This window comes from Pezoporus flaviventris, unplaced genomic scaffold (assembly GCF_033815535.1).
Source record: "Pezoporus flaviventris isolate CSIRO_AGI_PZ_B2104156 unplaced genomic scaffold, CSIRO_AGI_Pfla_v1 ptg000063l, whole genome shotgun sequence".
NCBI classification, from domain to species: Eukaryota; Metazoa; Chordata; class Aves; order Psittaciformes; family Psittacidae; genus Pezoporus; species Pezoporus flaviventris.
The window spans coordinates 1,949,355-1,972,103 of NW_026892611.1; the positions used below are offsets into that span (position 1 = coordinate 1,949,355).

The following is a 22,749-nucleotide window of genomic DNA, read 5'->3' on the forward strand; positions in this document are numbered from 1 at the left end:
GGTGACAAGAGGAGGAATGAACAGAACACACCATGAGCATGTATTTATAAAGAGGAAAAAAAGGGGCAAACTGCCTTTGTTTTGGCATTACAAAGTAAATGTTACCAGTTTTCTCCTTGTATCCTACAGTTGCTCACCTTTGGCACAAGGAATTCTAAGTATCATGAGATTTCATTAATAATAATACTTCATCTCAACACTCAGCACTTACACAGCGCTTCTCAGATTCAAAGTGCTTTACAAAAGTCTGTGAGTCCTCACAACACCCCTGTGAGGTAGGCAAGTATTATTATCCCCATTTTACAGATGGGGAAACTGAGGCAGAGAGGTAAGGTGACTTGCCCAAGGCTATATAGGGAGTTGAAACTCATGTTCTAGTGGCCCATTTTTAGTCTCCCTTATGGTGGTGGAACACAGATGAACTCCCACTGGTGTAAGCAAATCCAATCCAAGTTTCTCTGGCTCCCAATCCTCCACTCCAATCAACTGACCATTCCTACTCCACCTAAACCAACCTTTGCCTTCCAAAACACTACAGGAAGTCCAGAGGCAGCAAGAACAAGTCTGCAACCTTAAGGCAACATGTACATTAACAGCTCCATAGCTCTGCAGCGAGTTGGACTACACACAGATGCGCTTCTGCCACACTCAAGAATCTTAAGACAACTCAAGTGGCCTCCAGCTCTGCACGTATCAGCTTTGAGGCTGATTCTCTTCTCCCTCAAGCTAGAATAAATCCAGAGCAAAACAATGGGGCTGCACCAGTGTAGAACTAACACAAGATCTCAACCAGACCTTTCACCTGCTGCTTTGCAGGCAAATCTTTTCCTTTTGGACAGCTTCAGCATGGTTCATTTCACTCTCACTCTCTCCAAGTGTGTATCTCTGCATATAAGCAAACTTTCAACATTTCCAGCTCACCAGCATTTAAACAGAACCAGCATTTAAACATCTTTCTAAGACCCATCAATATTTCCAGAAAAGTGTCAATGCATGCAAATATCACATACAGAAACATGAAGAGTGCTGGGAGATAATACCAAGCATAGAGGTGATCACAAGACAGCACACATTTAGTTTTTATTTAAATTACCAAACAACTCACTCTTACTGTAACTATACCACTTAGATTATCATTCTAACCTGCAGAAGTACAGGTGCTCGTCCTCCAACTATTTACCTACCTACCTAGAAAGAAAGAGAAATAGCAAGCACACACATTTATACTTCCTCAAACTCGGCAGGCATGATTCATGTGAATGGGAAAGGAGAGCTTGGGGAGGAGGGCGAGATTGTACATTGGGTGTAGGGCAGTGGAGTAAGAAGTAGAAAATACCACATGCATCATTACCATCAGTAATCAATCTGATGAAAGTAAACCCCAAAATTAGATGGATTCATGTATGACATCTCAAACCCTAAGCACACTGAAGCTGGCAAACACCTTGTGCCACTTCCCCTGTGTCCAGACACAGCATCAGCAAATAAGAAACAAACCTTATAAAGAAAGAAAAAGGAAGAATAAACCAGCCTGGAGACAATAATCTTCCACAAACCACTTCCCTGCATTATTTGCAAACACATTTTACTCTTAAAACAGCGTCAGAAAGGAGTGGGGCACAAAGAGACCCACTACTCGTTTTTCATACACTGGCTCAGCACCAGCACCAACTCAGAGAGAGGGAGAGAAAAACAATTCTTCAAACATGATCCTTGGTACTTGATTAAAACGTTGCCAGCCAGCTGATGGAACCCTGAATTGCCAGAGGGTTCGAAGTGGAGTGGATACACGGTGCTGCTCACAGTCCTCTTCATCTGCTATGATATCTGTTCTGTGGGCCTCATCTGTATATCTCCAATCTAGAAGAGACCAACATAGGATTTTACTGGAGCACTGAGGTTTCATTTTATATCCTGCACTGGGCACTTCCATGCTGCAGCACTACAGTGACAAACTGCACATGAAGAACGTTCCTGTGGCTAGAAATGAGATTGCTTAACAGAAGTATTTAGGAAGGAATGAAGGTGAATGTGACTACTCTGCCTTCAGCAGAATGGATAAAAGCATAATATATGGGCAGAAAAGGTTCAAGATAACACTAATTGCAAACTCAAGTTTTTAGTTTAGTCCTGCTCATAGGGGGCCAGGCAGAAGCACTGCTTGATCAGCCACGGGCTGGACTTTTAATGTTAAGACAAGACAGCCATGTCTTGCTGCAAAGGAGCAGAGTTCACACGAGGGGCTCCTAAACCTCTCCTGATCAAAGTTTGCTTTTGCAACAGGAACTTTTTACATATACTAAACTTTGACACTGGTCCTGCCTCCAGCCCAAAGCTGGTCACTTATTTCTTGTTTCACAGCTGGGAAGCCCCTTTAGCTGCACAAGCATCGCACGCTATCCCTCCCGTTGACATAGCCTTGCACAGTCCTCCAGAGTCAGAGCAGCCTTTGCTGCATCCTCCAGAGTCCTCCAACCCAGACCAGCCTACCTGTACGTGAGGTGGAGCACTGAGGACATATATGACAGCATTAGCCATATCTTCAGCTTTGAGACACTGCAAAGACACCAAAGAGATTCTCAGTCAAAGGGCGCCTCAGAAAGTGAGCCACAACATCACTCCTTTCCTAACATCAATAACGAGTTTCGACAGTGTCACTGGGGCATGTCAGAAACATGCAAGCAAGCAGGAAAGTAGTAATTCATTGAAAATTTATCAAAGGACATGTCTGGTGCTGATAATTCTCCATTTGCTGTGAATACTCTTGTTCTACTGGCACAGTAATTCTGCCAGGTCAGGCATTGCCACTCTTATCAAAAATGCCCAGGGAAGCATAAGGAATCCTGTGCTAGCCACCTGCACAACAGGCTCTTCCATCTCTTCTTGTGCAGGCATGTTTACATATTGTATCTTCTCATCAGTAAAGAGCTCACAGCCTGCAAAACATCAGAGCTGACTGATATTTATTTATAGTGACACCCAAATAAAAGGAAAACAATATAGGGAGTTGAAAATTGAATCCAAATGAAAGTCTAGTGTGTAAATATCAGTGCAAAATCTGAGCTTTGAGTGCTGAGACTCTGGGGATGCTGATAACATCCTGGAAAGCACTGGGCACTCTGTAAGGAAGAAGTTCTGCAAGAGCCAGCTCCCTGTGCTATCAGCCAGGAAACTGCTAAATTATAATCAGAGCCACTTCCCTGTTTCCATTCCTCCATGTCCTACCCGAATGCTCTCGTAGGTTGCAGCAGCTCTCTCGGGGTCATTGTCATGAAGTTTAAAAGCAAATCCTGTTTCCACCAGTCCTGGGGAGATACACTGGAAAAAAGCAGAGCATATCCTAATAGGATTTGTCATTCCCCTTCAGTAAAAGAATAAGAAAAAAAAAAGAAACAAAGAACACTTTTTAGCACTGAAAAAGCAAAAGCAAACCAAAACCCAGCCCCCTTTCTATTGTTCTTCTTCCCCACCCTCCTTTTACTAAAGGAGTAGTTCCAGTGAACAGGTTTTGCCTCAGTGGTTGTTGTGGCAGGTACTTCCCTCTTTGTGCCCCACAGGGACAGAGAAGCAGAGAAAATAATGGAAAACCTTGCAATGCAAATTCAGTTCTGGACACACATCACTCCTGAGATGCAAGCTGTGAACAAGAGCAAACAGCCCAGCTGACTGCCATGAGCTCCCCCCCCAACAAGCAACTGCCCATTTTGTGCACCCAAAAAGCTCATTCCCTGATACAGCTCATTGCTGCCCTGCTTTCTCCACCCCAAACTCTCTGCCTGTGAAAGAGAGGTGGCCAGCGACAAATAGCCACAAGACTTGAACATTCCCAGTTTTACACTTCCTTGCCTGTCTTCCAAAGGGAAAAACCTCTGCCCCATAAAGCCTGCCAGCTTTCAACCACCCATAAAAGCAAGAGAGACGAGGAGAGCCCACGGTACTCACTGTAGCTCGTATATGAGTCTTTGCTTCTCTGAGTTCTTGCCTCAGCCCCTCCGTGAGGGCTGTAACTGCGTATTTGGTGGCACTGTAGAAATGCACCACTGACTGTGGCACAACACTGTGGCCATTCATGCTGGGGAGAGAGCAGAAAGGTAAGTGCTGAGAGGTGAAGGCAAACAGAGGACGAAGAAGAAAACAACAGGATATTCAAACCACTGTAACAAACACAGAAAGAGAGGCTGACACAGTGGGTACATGAAGAATTCCCTGCTCCTGCAGGAAATGCACACCACCAGAGGCTCCTCTCCACATGGTTTCCTGGAACTGGTCGAGAAGTTTCAATCTTCAACCTTGCACCATCACAAGTGGTTGGCATTATCCTTTTCCCCTTGGTTTGTTTTTTCTTTCATTTAGATCAGCAGAGGTTAAAAACAATGGTTTGAAAAATCAACCATCCCAATCCTTAGAAAATCCATCCCTGGGCACCACCAGTTCACTTCAAGATTAAAGCTCTGCTGCTTAAATCCTCTTTATGAGACAGGAGAAAGCCCATGTGGCTGATCTGACATTCCCCCCTTGCATACCTGTTAATGTTAATAATATGCCCATCATCAATGTTTCTCTCTTTCATGGACTGGTAGGTCTCTCGGGTACAGATACTTACAGCCATTACATTGACCTGAGGGATCAGAAAAGAAGAAGAAACTAAGGCTAGCAGCCCTGCCGGGCACCCTTTGACTTCCCCACACATGTATGAAGCCAAGAATGCAAGTTCCAGTCCCCAAACCCATCACAATTCCCACAAACAGAGGGAAATGCACACCCACTTCACTGCCACCAAGCTGGGGCTCAGTCACAAGGTGCTTGGGCCACAGATACCCAGTTCGTGAGACAGCCACGGCTTGGTTAAACTCAGCCGTATCACCTCTGCAATGTGCCACCTTTAATGCATGGATGCCTTGGGCATTCGCTGACCATAAAACACAGAGTCAAAGGTTCCAGGAAGACGGAGGTATAGAAGCTCCCCCAGCCGGAATACAAAGCAGCCAGAGGCATGTGCAAGACTGATGAGCAAGTCATCTCAGCAGCTGAAATTGCTCAAGTTTATAGTGGTTTAGATTTGCAGAAGTGGCTGAAAGGTAGAAAGTGTTTGCTGACACTCCCTAGAAAGGATGCAGCCATTTCAAAGCAGGTCCTACCTAATGGCACATCACTTTGCCAACAAAATAAGCAGGCCAGGCAGGACTAAAAACACCATTTGAACTAAATACCCAGGAAGAGCTAGATTTCTGACGAATCACAAGTCAGGTGCAACTATAAATGGGAGGAGCAGCAGGAACAAGGCCATGTGGCAGTGAGCAAAAGATATGTGAGAGGGTTGGCTATCATCACTGTGAAGCTTATAAACAAGAGTAGGGCAGGCTAACCAGGACTTGCTAGCACAAAAGGATGTCCACCTTAGTTTGGAGACCAGAAGCTAAGAGGCAAAAAGGGATGGATTTGAGATGTAATTACTGAGCAGCACATAAAAGACCAACAGGGTCAGCTGAAGGATCTTCTAGTCACTGCTTTTGCCTCAGATGTTATTTCCTACTGATTACTAGAGGCCCTGCTTGTGAGCTTTTGTCTTGGCGGCAGATAAATGCATGCTTATCTGATCCTGGGAGCACCCAGGCAACAAGTAGAGTCATCATCCTCATCCAAGTGCACTTTGATTAAGCACACAGTCACTGCCGGGTATCTCAGTCATCATACCTAGAACTACAGATAAATTCCCTGGCATTAGGTTGAAGATTTACCTTGACTGTGCAAGGAAGAGTCAGCAGACATGTCACCTCAGCACTGGAGCGAAGCCCAGAGCAGGAGGGCATCTGAAGGCTTTTGGATTTCACAGTAAGGTGGTCAAGGAAAGCAGGAATAACCTGCTCCAGTCTGATACACTAACCAAGTGAGGAGCCAGTCCTTCCAGATATAGATCTGGGCAACTGTCAGTTTAAAAAGCCTCCATGACAAGCAATAGCTCTGCTTTCCTCCCTGCCCCAATACACCCTGAAGCTATCAAGGCACTGAGTCTTTGGTGCAGTCACTTTCCAATTTCACTGCATCTCGGGAGGCCACTAGAGGGTAACATCAACCTAAAGCCTGAGACCTGGCTCCACCGCTGTGCTGAGCAATGCTTCCTTGTGTGGCAAGAGTTACAACATTGTGACAACTCCTGGCAAAGCAAGATACTAGTAACAGCCACATGGGAAAGTCCAGAGCCTGTATGATAAGACACCTGGGACAACAAAACAAGTGGCTAAAAGCAGCTGAGCTGGGAATGCCTCACTGCCTTTTCCTGATAGAACCCACTGTATTTTTAGGTGAAATCCTATTTCAAAATGTGGAACAGGCACTCAGGAACCTAACAAAACACGCCTGGAATAATAAGCAAGCCTTAGGGCTGTATCACTTTGAGAAACAATCTACAGGCTGTTGTCACAAATACCCGCACAAGATGGTTTTCAGCCTTGTTTCTATTTTAAGAACAAAAGGTTCAAAAGTCCCTCAGCAGATGGCCAACATATCTGTGCTCTGCCCCTGCACAGCACGCTGCAGGTCTGTGACCACCACGTGTGTGTGTGCTAATGCAACAGAAACAACAGCAGCCCAGTTTCTAGTCATGAATGAATTCCAATTGCCAGGCTGGGAGAATATAAAAGACCGTGTTCCTGGAAGGGCTGAGCACTTCCCAGAATCAGCCTTTTCTATAAAGCTTCAAAATGAGTATTGTAGCTCCTAAGAACATAGAAAAACACAGGTTACAGAAAACTTACATACCATCTGTGCTGAGATACAATCAAGAACAACAGAGCCTCGCTGCTCAATGAATAATGCCAAAAAGAATCAACCCCATTTAGCATTTAGAGCAGCAAGAGGATGTGTGCTACAGCCCTTTGTGCCCTGAGCAGTGCAAATGGAAAGTTCAGCTCAAATGCCTGGCTGTAAAGGTCAGTAGGTAAAATGTGAAGGAGGTGTTCAAAACCCAGTGCCTGGAATCAGTATGTACACAGCACCTGGCCCCAGAGACTCCCGCACAGGTCAGGAACGGCTGGGGGACTTTGGTCCAGCCTCATGTCAAGCACAACCTTACAACTAAGAGGAGAGAGAAGGGGGAAAGCTATGAACCAAAGGATGATGGGCTCAGAACCTGACTGAGGTAACACACACACACACACCAAATTTGCTGGCTGGCAGCACTGGGCTCTGTGCTTCTGTAAAGCAACAGATTCCTAATCCAAGACTCCTGCAGTTCAGGGAGAAACAGCTTCCCCCTTGGGAATAAATACCAGACAATAAGGAATGGACCATTAAAACAAAGGAGGAATATGTAAATAACATGATTTCAACTGTTAGATGTATAGCAAGAAATTTTATGGAATATTGAAGAGGGGAGCCTGGAAGGAGGCTCAAAGCTCATAAAAAATGAATGGAAGCAAAAATCAATTTAGCAAAAGGAAAAATATGCCTTTAATTTAAGGCCCTAATGCCTCCTAAATCGATAGATCAATGGCTGTTTAGAAACTTCTCCTGTCTTGCAGCCAGACGCACAGTGAAACTCTAACAGCATCTCAGACCATGCTGTTCTCTAACACCCTTCTCCGAGGGACCTTTGGAAGAAGCCTCTCTGCTCCCACCCAGCTCTGCAAAGCCCAGTGATCCATGGAAGGTGCTGGCAACCTTCCCCCATCCTGACCCTCTGAGAACTTCAGAGCATGTAGGAGAAACGGTTGAGCATTTCCTTGGGGCTGGTGTGCCACAGCGGGGAGAGCTGTCACTGCAGATCTCTCCCCAGTCCTCACTGCTACAGCATGAGAGAGACTGCCACGCAGGGAGGCTGCAGCCACAAAACAGGGGCACACAGCAAAAGGAAAAACCCTTTTCTACCCCTTATCAGCAGGGTAAAAAGCAAAGCCCAGGCCTGTCAGGCTGCTTAGGCTGAGTGGGGTGAAGTGTTTGGCTCTGCAGTTTCCCAAGGCTTCACCTTTGCATTAAAGGTGTGAGTGTAATTCAATTCCACACAAGTCAAGAGCAGCTGCTGGGAAGCTGGTGAGGACAAAATCTGCCAGTGAAACATGAAAATTTGGTGTCTTAATCTGTTCTCTGTGCTACAACAGCATTTTTGCCAAGCAATGAGAGCAGACACAGCTGTACAGATCACCTCTGGGAATAAAACATGTCCCCAGGCTGGTTTCCTAATGCTGCCCTTGCAAAGCCATCACCCTTCCTCTCCTCCCACCCCATCCGTCACCCCAAAGCAGCTCCAAAGGGTGCACACACCAGCACCCACAACAAGGGGGACACCACAGGCTTTCGGCTACTGTAAATAGCAATGCTGGAGTGCCTCATACAGGACAATCCTTATTCCAAAGAATTTCTCCCTAAAAAGTGGTGGCAGGTGGGATAAAGGAAGCACTCCCACCTGAGCAGCCAGGGAAGGGAGCACAGAGAGGGGAAGGGCCTTCAGCTGGCAAAAGCCACGTGTTTCCCCACTGCCTGGCCATGTTATAGAGAACAAAAGGTCAGAAGAACAAAGACAAATCAGTGCAAGCAGCTTGCAGCATCCACAGAGGCCTCCACACAAGATGCAATCACAGTGATCAGGACAAGGGGTTTACAAGGCACAGGTGACCCACAGGGCCAGGTGGGCAGCCAGACAGCACTAGGGAATGTCCTGCTTTACACCAGCTCAGCCTCAGCTACACTTCATTTTCTTTAAAGACTCCATGGCAACCGGGACAGGGAGATGCGGCTGTGCAGTGACCCAGGCTGGGCAGCCCACAAAAGCCTGCCTGGGCAGACAAAGCCAAGCTGAGCTTGCTTTGGCTGCAGTCACAGCGACCAGCAGACTGGCCAAAACCCTAACAAGAGCTTAATTAGTCAGGATACAGCAGCTCTTGCCCTGGCAGCAGGAGTTGGAGGCCTCAACAGGCTTCTCTTGCTTCACACAGCCCCTGAAACTACTCCTGATGAACAGACGCTGGCTGCTGCAGGAGCCAACAGACCCCTGCTGACTCCACTGTCAGACATAGCAGACCTGAGCCTCCAGCTTTGAGCAGCTTTTCTAATAGACATGTCTTTTCCTTCACTAGGACAAGCTCTCCTAGCTGCTGGAGGGCCCACAAGTCTTACTCAAGGTTTATTCAAGGCCATATTTCAGCATCTCACTGGCCAGAGCTGCAGGATGGCCACTAAAAGAGAGCTGTTGCAAGAGTATGCAAACTGGCCTGGGGTCCCACAGCTGCAGCTGCCACTGCTGCATGCAGAAAGGGCCATCACACAATGACAAAAGATGGTGAAACCCCCAAAGATGAAGAGCAGGACCTCAGGGCAGCAAGACCCAGGGAGAAGTGCTGCTGGTACATGGCAAACTCCCAGTTGAGCACAGGAAATTACCTCATTCACATCCAGCTCTAACCAGATTATGGGCAGAAAATTAAGCTATGAAGACAAAAAGCATTACAGCTTTTTAAGCCAAAAAGAATCTGCCCATTTTACAACCCACTGCTACAACTAACAGGATTAACTACAAAAGCCAGTGCTTGGCATTCAACTTCCTATTTTATTGAAGCAAAAAGTGCGAGGCTCATCACCCTTTAGAAAGCCACTGAGTTACAGGGGGAAAGTGTTACTGAAGGTATTGAGTGTTTTCATACTCCAAAGTAAAGGCAGGTGTCTCAGCAGTGCGTGATGTCTTTCCACTTCCCAATCATCAAACCCAGGCCATATCAGAGCCAGACGGGAAGCAGGTCCTCAGCTTTACATGCATGCAATAGATGGAGACAATGATGCTGGTGGCCAGAAGAAATCAGAATCTAGCACAGTTCCCACTTTGTGTGGCACTACTCACATCTATCATCGTTCGCCAACCCTCTGTCTTCCCCGAGAGCAGGGGCTCTGGCCGAGCAAGCCCTGCGTTGTTGATGCACACATCAACTCCTTGGTGAAGGGTCTTGATGGCAGAGAACATTGACAGGATCTCCTCTTCGTTGGAGAGATCACACTTGTATGGGATGAGGGTTCCAGGGTAGCCAGCACTCTGGCATTCAGCTGCTAGTTTCTAGGGAAGAGTAAGGGAGGAAGAAAACAGCCATCAGCAGCATATAAACACACACGTTTGCTTATAAACACACCCTGGAGCTAACAAAAACCAGCAGGCTTCTGGTGAGCCCGTCTTAAAAGCAGAGACTAGGAAAGTCATTGGAAATGCTAAGAAAAACGAAATATCCATATTCATGAGAGGCTGAGCACTTCAGCATTGAAGTTATTAAACTTGAGGACGCATTCTGTGCTCATCCATCACCCCAGGCAACACAGGTTGAGGTAAGGAGGTGTTAGCAAAACACAAATAAATACTGCCATGGCATCAGGCTGCCACACTGCTGTATGGATAAAGGATACCGCAATAACATGCCCGACAATGTTACCAACAATTATTTCAAGCATCCACACCTTTTATCAAAGTAGGTGATATAAAGCACATGAAAGGCCAAGAGCTGTGTTAATGATGTGGCAGCCACCCCGCCAAATCCTCTGGAGGATGCCCTCTACCCTTTGATGTTAATGAGAAGCAGCATCTCATCTCCAATGTGTGGTATTAGCGACAGTGACAGCTTCCAGCGTGAGGAGAGCCACATGGTGTCTGGTTTCTGTGCAGACAGACCCCGGCTACAAACGTCCACCAAATCACTCGAACACCATTGCCCGCAGCGGCTTCACCAACGTCATATCTCAGCGGGTGCAGTGAAGCTTTCCCTGGCCAGAGGCAGCTTTCCCACTCCTCCCCACATACCAAGGACTGCAGTTCCCAGCTGTTTATGAAAGGAGTGAGGCAGAGGGCACAGGACAGACTGTACATAAAGGCAGCTATTGGAGCAGTGTCTGTCCTGAAGCTCACCCAGCCTTGGGTGAAACAAAGGTACAGGGAGGCCAGGACACCAGCCATGGCCCCTTGGGAACATCCAGAACATCCCTAGGAAGCTCACGTGAGAGGGATGTTGATGTTCTTTTTGCTTGCTATGAGGTGCAGCATCACCTCCCAAATCGTAATATGTGCTCATCATCAGTGGCTTTTTCGGTGACTAACTTTCTCTTAGCCAAGTTTTACACAGAGCAGGGATGAGCATCTTCACTGGGGGAGGAACAGACAAGCCAGGACCTAAAAACCCCTCTCTGCACACCAAGCACATTCATCTTACTACGGGGCAAGTGGCTCTATTTGGTAAATAATTTCTAACCTTTCTCAATACCTGAGACTTCAGAGATGGCCCAAGTCCCTCAACAGCAAGTTTAAACTTTTCTGCTTTGCCTTGCACAGCTCTCAACAGACCACAAGCCAAAACCAGCTGAGGTCTAAGAGTCTGGTCAAGAAGCTGCTCTCCTGTCTGGGTACTGCTTCAGTGGGGGCAGCGCAATAACACAGGAATTATTATTGCTCTCACAGCACCAAGCGGAAGGGGGATGGACACAGAGAGTCCAGCCCAGGGATCAATACTTCCCAACAGCATCACACTCTCTGGAGAGCTCTGCCTGGGCTGAGCTAGACAATATTGCTGCTCGACAGAAAACAAAGGTGCTTCTGGGGCTGAATTTTACCTCTCTGTACCTCCTGAAGCTGGTTCCACTTTGCTATACATGCAGTCTTGTTGATTATGTGTTGGTAATAGTAGAAATATATGTACTTTTTAAAGATCAGAGTACCCACTTGAGAAAACAGTTGGAAGAAAATCTGCAAGAGCAGCATTTAGAAAATGAAAAGCAGTATGAAGGTGCTAAGCCACTCCAGGGACAGGACTGCCTCCTGCAAACACAGTGGAAGGCAATATGGACAAAGGGCTACCAGTCACATTCTTCATGATGTCACCAAGGTGACAGCTTCAGAGCTCTCTCCATTCCACTGACCAAACTCGACCACTCTACTATGGAATCCATTGCACTCAGTATTTGCTTGTGGAGTACCACAGCTCACATCTGGTACTCTTTTCGCCTAGCTCACCAGGTGATGGCCAGAAGTATGACCTTGATTTGCTCTTGGAAGAGGACTCTGTCCTCTCCTGAAAAATCAAATATCTCTTAAGCTCCTTCTTGTCCTGTCTGGTGTCTCCCCACCTCAAATGAGACTCAACACAGAACCTTTCATCTCTCAGGCTACAATTTATTAACAAATTCTCTTTGAAAATGAAGTGCCAAACACCACTGACATGCAGGCAGAGCTGAACGTGCTTCAACCAGCTATAGATAAAGAGCCATCACAGGCTCTTCAAAGAAACATCAACTGCAGGCAAGTTTGCAAGAGGAGACACATGTAAAGCAACTTTCTGAATTAGGGAGCTTGCAATATTCTTTCAGAGCCCCATTAAATCACTCAAAGCTCTTTCCACTTTAAGCACACCACATGCACAAGGAGGGGAAGGAAAAAAAGCTAGTTTTCCAGATTTGATAAGCAACTTGAATGACCACATAACACAACACCAATACAGACGAGGGCAGTGCACCTCCGCCAGCTAGAGATGAAGATCTGAACAAGACCCGAGCACCTCCATACCAAACTGTTGTCACTGGATGCCTGGAAATGGACAGCCAGGAGCTAGAGCTACTGGTACAAACTGGGATAATGCAATATAAAGAAGAAACAGATACCCTGTATGTTAAAACATTTAATCTAGAGCCATCCCCACCATGGATGGAAGCCCTTACCCTGCAGTTCTGATACACCCAGCATGAGCACAGTACCCAGCAAGTCAGTTCTCCCAAGAAGGGGTTAATGCTCTTCATGCATATGATGCTTGGAAAGGGCACAGTGCCATGCATTTAGATTCAGTCTTGGTTAAATGGTTTAACAAAACTAATTGATATAAAAATTTAAAGGGACTCTTAAGGGAAGTGGAAAAAAAGAAGAGAGTCATGTAGAGCTTTATTTGGGAAATGATCCCATTAACTTCAGACACATTTAGTTCAGAGAGATTAAAGCAGAAGAAGCCATTAGGTAATTTTTAATCTAACCTGCCATTCATCACAGGTGTTTGCATCCTACTGATTTAGCTTATGCTTAAATACACAGCTGGGCCAAGAAACCAACTGGAAAGAAACTAAAGTCACCCCAATTACTTTTGCTGTCTAAAGGAAATGAAAGAGAAAAAGCATAATGAGCAGCATCACAGTTGTGAAAGAAAACTGGAGGCTTCGAAATCCTTTCATTGTTCTGATTGGCAAATTTGAAGCTTCTTTTAATTAAGATTTAATACCAGTGCAACAGCATAATAGAAGAAGAGATATACAGTGAATAAAGCACTAGACTGAGGTTTATTCCCATAGTGAGTTCTGTAACTATGGGCAAGATTCAGAGCTGATTCCCCATCTGTAAAGGGGGATAATCACACTGAGCCCCTTCCCAGAGCTGCTGGGTACCCAAGGCTTTTTGCCTGCATCCGATCCAAGGATCAGTGTTGTTTCACATTTCTTCCAGGTCCTTTTGCCTGCATCCAGGTGCCCAGAGAGGGCCTCTGTGGGAGTCTAAAGGGAGTTTTCAAATGGATAAAACAGTAAAGTGATTCTCTTTCCCTCTCCTGAACTTTAAATTGATACTTCTCAATGATTGTTCGCTGATCCCCACTCCTCAGCTCAGATCTGTGCCTGCTCCAGGACAGAACGCAGAACGGTGGGGATGGGAAAGCATGGAAAATAAGGTTTAAATGGAAAAGCAAATACTCAGTAGTCAGCTGGGGCACCAATGACAAAATCTAGCACAGATGAAGAAAACTAGCACCAGTTTCAGACTGTTTAAATGAAGTACACCTCAAGTACAGGCTGCCCGGTAAGCAAGACTGAACTTCTCAGACTGCTCCAGAAACCCACCACCTCTTGGCACAGGCAAAGGTGAAAGAATGACCAAAACCTCCAATGCCCTTGTCAGACTCCCTGTTGAACAGGGATGTCATAAGTGTTCAGCCATTTCAAACATCCAAGATGATTTTTATCTAGCTCATTGAGTTTTAAATTTCCAGTGTCATACACAAGCCAAATCACCCCATTTACACTGCCCTGAACATTCCTACTACCTTAAGACGTTCAAACAATCACTCCTTACATCAAGGCTGAAGGCACTTGGTTTTTTGCTCAGATCACATTGCTCCAGGCTGGCATGGGGGAGGAGGAAACACTGTTCCTACGATGACAGCTCATTAGAGCAATCTCTCTTGCTTATTCTGAGGTATGACTATCCAAAACAAGCACCATAGGTGCCTGCCTGCTCTTCATCTCCAACATGCATAAAGCAGATTCCCACACAGCCAGGCATGTAGATGCTTTCCTTCCTCAGAAAACCCTTATACACTTACTAATGAAGCTGCTCTTTAGCAGCCACCCATGGTCCTTCTCCAGCCCTGGGTAGCCTTCACAAGCAGGGTTCAAAGACAGAGTGGTTCAGCACACCCAAATGCCTACAGACAGCAGACCTGAAGCGTCACAGGCTGGATCACTGCCTGCTCAAGCAACCGATTTCCAAGGCAACTGCAAACACAGCTCTCAGAGGGCAGAGCTGAGCCTGAGCTTCAGCCTGACACCCTCAGATCATCGAATCATGGAATGGTTTGGGTTGGAAGGGACCTTAAAGCTCATCCAGCTCCAACCCCTGCCATGGGCAGAGACACCTTCCACTAGAACAGGTTGCTCCAAGCCCCTGTATCCAATCTGGCCTTGAACAATGCCAGGGATGGGGCAGCCACAGCTTCTCTGGGCAATCTGTGCCTGCGCCTCTGCACCCTCACAGGGAAGAACTTCTGCCTAAGAGCTCATCTCAATCTCCCCTTTGGCAAGTTAAAGCTATTACCTCTTGTCCTGCCCCTACATACCCTTGCAGCACCCTGGTCCCTTCCAACCCAAACCCTTCTGTGACTCTGTAACATTGTCAGCCAGGAAATAACCATTAACACTTCCCACATGGACACTGGCAAAAGTGAGGGTTAAAGCTCAACTTTAGCACAGATGCTACTTTCTGCAGAGCTTGAACTACCAAGCCCCAGGAAAACCATCATCATACTTACTCCCCACCACTGCCGGCTGCATCTTGACCTCCCCACCCAGGGACACTCTCCATTAACCCAAAAACCAAACCAGAAAAACCCCTCTGTGTGTGAACGCTGCTCCTGTACAACCTTCCCCCCTCCCCAGAGCAGCACAGCCAGGCTTTACACAGGGAAGCTGAGGTACGGGACAGTGACCTGATCCACACTGTTACACAGTAAGGCAGAGGCAGAACAAGCATCCACCACATCTCCAAAATTCTAAGAAAAGCTAAGTTATTACTTATTTTTAGGTGTGTAAGCACAACATATACCTATTGCACAGGGAACAGGAGAGAAACAGAAAGGGGAGCTGCTACAACAAGACAATTTTAAAGTGTATTTTGGGGGTAGGAGAATGAAACCAACCTGGTTTAAAAGCAACCCTTCTCCCAAGCACCTCCTGAGCTTCAAGGCTGAGAAAAACCATCAGAGAGCAAAGCATTTGTTCCCATTACTCAGGACAGCAATTACAGAGATCTCTTTCGCATTTATCAAGAAAGGTCAGGGACAAAGTGGCAATAAAAGCACCTCACAGGCCCTGGGCACCCACCCTCGGCCTTCACCAAACAAAACAAGACCTTCCAGAGGCCAAGGAGATTCCGAAGGTCATTTATTTACACCTGACAGTGCTGTGGGATTATCCTGCCTGAAGCTGCTCCTGCCTTAAAAAATAGCTCATCGAGCTACTGAGCAGCTCTGCAGCATGCAGGCTGTGAAAGCAACACCGGGGCCAGGGGAAGAGGAGATGGGAAGAAAGCCTCAGCCAGGCTGCCCAGTGGTGAGAGCCAGGCACCAAAATTCATCCCTCACATTCAGCTATGAGCACGTTGCTTTAAGTCACAAGATTAAGACAACACAGGCTCGGAGGAGAAACCTGTGGTTTGGGAAATGCGTTATGAAACCCAGCTGTAAGGCAGAGGGACAGACCCCACTGCAGCGACATCCATGGTTCAACTCAACAGACGTGACAGCTGCAGGAGGAGGCCAAGATGTTAAACACTGGCACAGGGTGCCCAGAGAAGCTGTGCCTGCCCCATCCCTGGCAGTGTTCAAGGCCAGGTTGGACACAGGGGCTTGGAGCAACCTGTTCTAGTGGAAGGTGTCCCTGCCTGTGGCAGGGGGGGTGGAGCTGGATGAACTTTAAGGTCCCTTCAACCCAAACCATCCTATAGTTCTATGACAATTAAACACCTTGGTGCACCAAAGGGATCAAGAGTTGCCTTACAGCCCAGCCAGTGACTGGTGGAAGCAATCATCCAGCCTACAAAGAGTTACCTGGGATGCTCAGTTCCCAGGAGGAAGGCTCAGCTATGTCCTCCTTCTCCCACACTGCCATGATGCCACTCAGAGAGAACACTAACCTCTTCAGAGATTGGACTGCTTGAATCTGCAATCGATAGCTCAGCTTATCAAAGGCTATTTCCTGAGCAAGAGATAACCTTGACAATGCAATCCCTGGTTATGAATGTTACCTTTGATCAATAACTGTCACAAATGCATTAGAATTAATTGTTAAACCTTGTATTTTAAACTACATTTATTGCTTCCTGCACAGCTCATTCTCCACACACCAACAAAGGAAAAGAGAAGTATTTTTCTTACAACATGACATCCATGATTAAATCTCTCCAACACCTTGACACACGCCATTGCCCAAGGGCCCCAGTCTCACCTTGCTCACTGACAGCCTCTGGAGATCATTCCCCCAGCAGCATCCTGCCCCTCTGGCAGCACAGCCAGGTACTGCTGCTTTAGGGGATGCTCCCAGGAGTGCTTTGTTATTTGGCCTGTTTTAAGGTCTCTTCCAAGCCAAATCAGTCTGGGATTAATGAAACTCTTACAGGATGAACTGTGACTTAACGTGCTGTTGCGTACCAGATGAGTTGTGTCAAGTCATTAAATCCCAGCAAGTCTTCCCACACACTGGAGAACCCAGTGACCAACAACAGTATCCCTGTGAAGGTGATTATCTAATACAGAGCAGCTTCCACCAAAGCTTGGTCTTACAGGCTGCTAGAAACTCTTGGCTAACTCATTTAAGCACTAACACTTGCTCCTGACTTGAAACATGTGTAAGTATCTGAAGAGCAGAAAACACTGAGCAAGAGAACATGCCAAATCATCTGTTAGCACCTCAAGGATTCTCATTGAAAACAACCTTTCAACCTTAACTATTTCCTGGCATTCAAAAGTATAATAAAGCCACTTGAATTATATTTTATCCCTCGATGTCTGACTATTACAGTTACTGTGGGATGACCCACACAAACAGTCCCCACTCACAATAGCAGCATAAAAAAAAAAAAAAAGAAAAGAGGGATTTCTGCAGTTTTTGCAAGCCATTAACATTTTTATTTCAAAGTCAAATAAGGAGCATTGGAGTTGTGACCAGCTCTAACACCAAACCCACAATTCTGCAGTTTCTTCAGTATCTTGCCTCAAGCCCTTATCTGATTTTCCAAGAGATTAAGAAATCTTGACAGAGCATTTATTGCCCAAGTTAAACTCCCTACAAAACATCACCAGTTTACAGGAGGTGATAAAACCACCACACAGAATGGTTCCAGCCACTTTACCTTCAAATGGATGACTACTGTCTAACATTAATGAAAACATAAGATTTTGGGCTACGAAACAAGCTCTGTGTTCCTGGTTTTAAACTGTACCATTTGAACTCCTCCCATTTCAAGCTGCCTTGATTTACCTGGAGGGTTTGCTCCTCTGTACACCATTATTTACAACGGTATTTATCAAATTAGTGAATTTTGATACAGCAACAAAACTTATCCTGCAGCAACTGCAGCCATGATGCTCTAACCTCCCCTTTACTCACATCTGGCAACACCAAACCCATAGCTCCTTCATATTTCTCTTCTCTAGCCCCTCCATCACTGGACATCAGCACCACCTCCCCATCATATCCTTATGCGCAAGCTGCTCTCTCTGATACCTTGAGTTCCCACCAAAGCTTTCCACGGGGATGCTGTACCCCAGCTCCCAACCAAGAATGACTTGAAAATTCAGGTGCCAGAGATAATAGATACGTGTATTTTGTGGACAGATCTGACTACACAGCAATCCAGGTCAGGACATGCTCGCAGAGCACTGATAGCACGGACCTTCCTGTTCCCTTCTATGCTCAGTGCATCTGAAGCTTCTCTGACAGCTCCCAAGACACGGTCTGGCTGCATCACCCACCACAGTCATCCCCACACACAACACCAACTCCTGCTCCTCCAGATACTCTTATAGCCATGTCCAAAGTCAAGCTCCAGGTCAGTGAGCTCAACAGTCTGATGCCTAAATTTCTTTTTAAAGAAAAAACCCACAAGGCAAAGCTCCCAGAGGAAAGATTTGTTACAAACAGCTCCACTCCAAAGGCATGGCAGGAGTGGGTAAGAAGCTTCATGTATGCTGACACAAGCATCCCTGGCAGCCAGTCAGCGATGGACCTGTTCCCAGCATGACCTGGCTCTGCCCCTTCCCCACATGAGCAGCACCTCTGGGACTTTCTTCCTCTTTAAGGAAACATGCTTCACAATAAATAAAACCAGAATAGCAACGGAGCAAAACTGAGTCCAGACACCTACCAAAACAAATGACAGTGTGCTGTGAACACAATTCAGTCCTTGGAGAGGACAAGAGAAAGAATGAAGCAGGGACAAACATCAGATGCAGTGTTAAGCACAAGAGGTTAGAACACAACAGTAACAAGAGGCTTGGAAGATGCCCAACAGTCAGCATTGCCCAGTATGCGTGCACACCATGCAAGCCAGATAAATCACCTATATCAAACATGACTGCATTTTGAGCAGGTTCAAATAAAAAGGCAAAGCCTGTAAAAGAGTATTCTTAGATATATATTGTGTTTCTGCCTGAAAACTTTCAGAAAGGTAGGCTTCCAGGCTTCAGAAAGGAAGGAAAGTCCTCTGAAGCACTGAAGGAAAATACAAGTTTCATTGATGTTCTTTACCAAAAAAAAAAAATCAAAAGATTTCAAAGTCCAATAGTGGAAACGACAGTATTGGAAATGGCTTTTCTGTCGGTTTTGGAGGAGAACGGCAAACAGCATCCTTTACAGCATCCTTTACCAGCCTCCTGAAGCCAGGCTGTGGAAGTGTATTAAACACCATCAGTCACACATGGGAAAGCCTTTGGAGAGCTCAGCTTTTCCTGAAACCACAGTATCAGAACACTGGGAAGCCCAAAAATTAGAAGCAAGCCCCAAAGAACAGTTAAACATGCACCAGTGTGGCTTATTATCTCTGCAAGTGGCATCTTTCTGATTCATGATGTAGAACGGGAAAAGTTTCGTTTCTTCCAAGTGTTTCTTTATTTAACCCCACTCCCCAGCAGCACCAGCAGCATTATCAAGCCTTGGTTTCCATAATTTTTGGGGACACAACTTTATCTTGGTGTGGTCAACTGTGCAAGCAAATCCTTTGCTAAGGAAATACAGACACTGGATGCTCACATACATCTCCTTCAGCTTGACAAGCACCAACCAAGATGACAATATTTACGCTGACTAAACTTTTTTCTTCCCTCCCAGGAAACTTCTTGAGAAGTAAATAAGCTTTCACTTATGCCACTGCACGGTGAAACCTGCAAGTGCATCTGACTAGAAGAGATCCCACAGAAACGATTTCATTTAAGCACCTTTACTTCTAAGCCAGCAGCAGGAGGTTTTTGACTTAGTTGTAGAGATGCTCATATCACAGGGGTAAAATCACATTAGGGACTGAACCTCTATTTTCACGTTGTCCCAAAAGCTTGCTGTATGTTTTTAAGAGGCTCCAGTCTCCCGAAGGCCAGCGGTGGTGCAGAAGTGCCTTGCACCCCACACACCAAGCAGCGTTTAACGTGCCCGTGGACACTTCTCAGCCCAGACCAACTCCTCATAGCGCTCCGCCGGGTCACGCAGATGCTATTTATACCCTCGCTAAGAGGCAGCTCAACAAAAAAGCCCCAGAACTGAGCCTGCTCCTCGGTAACTTCCAGCCAACCGTCCCTGCTCCTCCAGAGGGGAAAAACCCCACCGGGAATCCCGCCTAGCCAGGGCAGCCCCCGCGCCGGCTGCACCCGGCTTCTTCCCCGAGGCGGGCTCCGGCAACCGGGGCGGGAACACTGCGGGATCAGCCCCCTCCTGCCGGGTACTCTCCACAGCCGGCCCCCACCGTGCAGCCGCCCGGACCGGAGGGAGCCAGGGGCGGCCCCCGCCCCGGCGAGCCCCCGCCTCACACAGCCCGCGGCCCCAGCCCTGCGGCCGGTAGCCCTCCCGCCCCGGTCAGGCGCCGCAGAGAGGTGGCCGCTCGTTCCGAGGCCCGCCCGTAGGGGCGGCCGCCACAGAAAGATGCCCCCAAGCCCCCGCCTCGGTACCTCGATCTTGTCGACGCTGCGAGCGCACCCCACCACCTTCATGCCGTGCTGCACCAGCGCCCGCGCCACAGCCGCGCCGATACCCACGGAGGCACCGGTGACCAGCGCGACGCGCCCGGTCCAGCGCTCCATGGCCCCGGCCCGGCCCCACCGCCGCGCACAATGCACCGCCTGCCCGCACTGAAACCACGCCCCCTATACCCTAGGCCACGCCTCCGAGGCGGACATCACGCCCATGGCCACGCCCCCCGCCTTGCATGCATCGAGTTTGTGAAGGCTCAGCCGGCGGTAGGCCGGGAACGGTCACAAGCAGGTCTGGGTTTGGGGGTTTCCTCCCCAGAATATTCCCAGTGAGAAGGGGTGTTTTAAACCCAGAATAGCACAAAATGGAGGCATTAATTCCAACCATGAGACAATGCCATAACCACGTTCACCAGCACACGCAGCAAGGAGGAAAAAGCTGCTTCATTATTTCATACAGAAGCCAAAACACATCCAAAAATGACACACAGGTTCTGAAAGACTACATGGGGAACATTTTAACCGCAATGCCCCATGGCAGAGTGGGTGATGTGTGATGGCCCCTCCTGCTGTAGACAAGATGCTCATACCTATCCACATCCTGAAAACCCAGTCATGGGAAGGACACCAAACAAGGCACCCAGCACCAGGCCAAACAAAAACCAAGGCACAGCCATGGGGATGTGGGAGGGAGGAAAGGCGTCTGGTGGGACCAGGGGACAGAGCTCTGCTGCAGGATGAAGTGGCTTTGTGGAGGACCTGTCATCCCCAAGGTCCAGGGAGCACATTTAAGTAATTCACAGAAACTTCTGAAGAAACAGATTAATTGAAACAGGAGAGACAAAGGTCCAGCTGTCTAATTTATGGAGGAAGAATAGGCTGGGATTCAATAGAATAGTTAGGGTTGGGAAGGACCTTAAGATCATCTGGTTCCAACCCCCCCACCACGAGCAGGGACACCTCACACTAAACCATGTCCAACCTAACCTTGAACAGCGCCGGGGATGGAGCATTCACAACTTCCCTGGGCAATCTATTCCAGTGCCTCACCACCCTCACAGGAAAGAACTTCTTCCTTATATCCAATCTAAACTTCAATTCTGTATAAGCTCAGGAGCCTCAGAAACTCAGCAGTGAACCCTGGCGAGACCTTCACTACCTGCTGTGGGCAAACAGGGAGCTGTAAACATCAGAGTGTGAATAACCAGACAACTCAGTCCACCCTGTGGGCACTAAGTGCATAGACCTGGAGGAGGATAAACCACAAGTATCTCTCAAATCTAACGTTTTGGGCATCCAAATTGCACAGGTCTCGAATAGCTAGTGGCAGTTCTTTCACCAAAAGGGTGAAAGAACTGGAGCAGGCTGCCCTGAGCAGGGGTGGAATCACCATCCCAGTGTTCAAAACCATGCAGACAAGGCCCTTACTGACATGGGTTAATGGAACGGTTGGACTTGATGATCTTAAAGATCTTTTCCAACCGACTTGATTCAATGATTCTATGATTATTGAATGTCTTAATTCCTAAGTAGCACCCCTAAAGCTGCATGGGCAGCCCATCACTGAAAATTAAAACACTAAAAGAAGAAAATGCACAGGTACCCAGCATCTTTAGGGTTTGTTAGAAATAAAGCAGCAGTTGCGTACCTCATCAGGGAAGGGGTTCAGCTCCCCATGGTGCGAGGTCCTCAAATGGGCTGCGGCCTGGGTGCTGGACACAGGAGCTGCTGTGGTGAGGAGGGCCCCTTGGGTGTAATGAATTCATTGGGAGCGCTGTAGAGGCCACCATGCTGCACACAGCAAACAGCACCAACAGCATCTGCTGATGGCCAACGGGGTCCTTTGGTCCTCTCTGTGCTCTGCGTTGTTGGGGAAGAAGGAAAACGAGTGTGGCAGTCTCTTCGTTTACCAGCATCTGTGACTGTCTTGACGGAAAAATAAATGAAGCCCCCAAAATGGTGCAGAGTTCAAATGCAAATGGCAGTAGGAGGCAGCATGAGCCCCCGAGAGCTCCGGCAAAGCGTATGGAATGTTCTGGAAGGCAGCAGGAGCACTGGTGGGCGCTGGCAAAGCCCATGGAATACCCTAAAAGGCAGCAGACCCGCTTGGCAGGCTCTGGCAAAGCCCATGGAGCGCTCTGGAAGGCGGCTGTGGCAAAGCCCGCCATAACTCCGCTGAGGCGACAGGGAGCGGCCGCCGGCCCCATGAGGGCCGCCTTCCCGTTGTACATCGAGCGCGAAGCCGGCGCAGGCGGTTCCCCGTCAGAAGGGCGACGAATTGATGAGTTGAGGGGTGCTTCCCCTCACA

General features: G+C 47.5%; 1 protein-coding gene across 1 annotated transcript; it reads right to left on the reverse strand.

Annotated features, from left to right (window-relative positions):
- Positions 1-1,055: 1,055 nt before the first annotated feature.
- Positions 1,056-20,593, reverse strand: DHRS11 (dehydrogenase/reductase 11). The gene is made up of 7 exons (XM_061470053.1): positions 20,421-20,593; positions 9,830-10,039; positions 4,524-4,618; positions 3,943-4,072; positions 3,226-3,318; positions 2,491-2,556; positions 1,056-1,860 (listed from the first exon to the last, which is right to left on the reverse strand). Exons 1-7 carry the CDS (start codon positions 20,550-20,552, stop codon positions 1,819-1,821), a joined length of 768 nt encoding a protein of 255 aa, XP_061326037.1. The 5' UTR covers positions 20,553-20,593; the 3' UTR covers positions 1,056-1,818.
- Positions 20,594-22,749: the final 2,156 nt, after the last annotated feature.

What these genes read in the sequence shown, in the direction of transcription:
- DHRS11 (XM_061470053.1), bottom strand. Translation starts at nt 20,552, where the DNA reads ATGGAGCGCTGGACCGGGCGCGTCGCGCTGGTCACCGGTGCCTCCGTG. An exon ending in GTTGGCGAACGATGATAGAT is followed by an intron (nt 4,619 to 9,829) that starts GTGAGTAGTGCC and finishes CTGATCCCTCAG; the next exon opens with GTCAATGTAATGGCTGTAAG. An exon ending in GTGCTCCACCTCACGTACAG is followed by an intron (nt 1,861 to 2,490) that starts GTAGGCTGGTCT and finishes GGTCTCTTCTAG; the next exon opens with ATTGGAGATATACAGATGAG.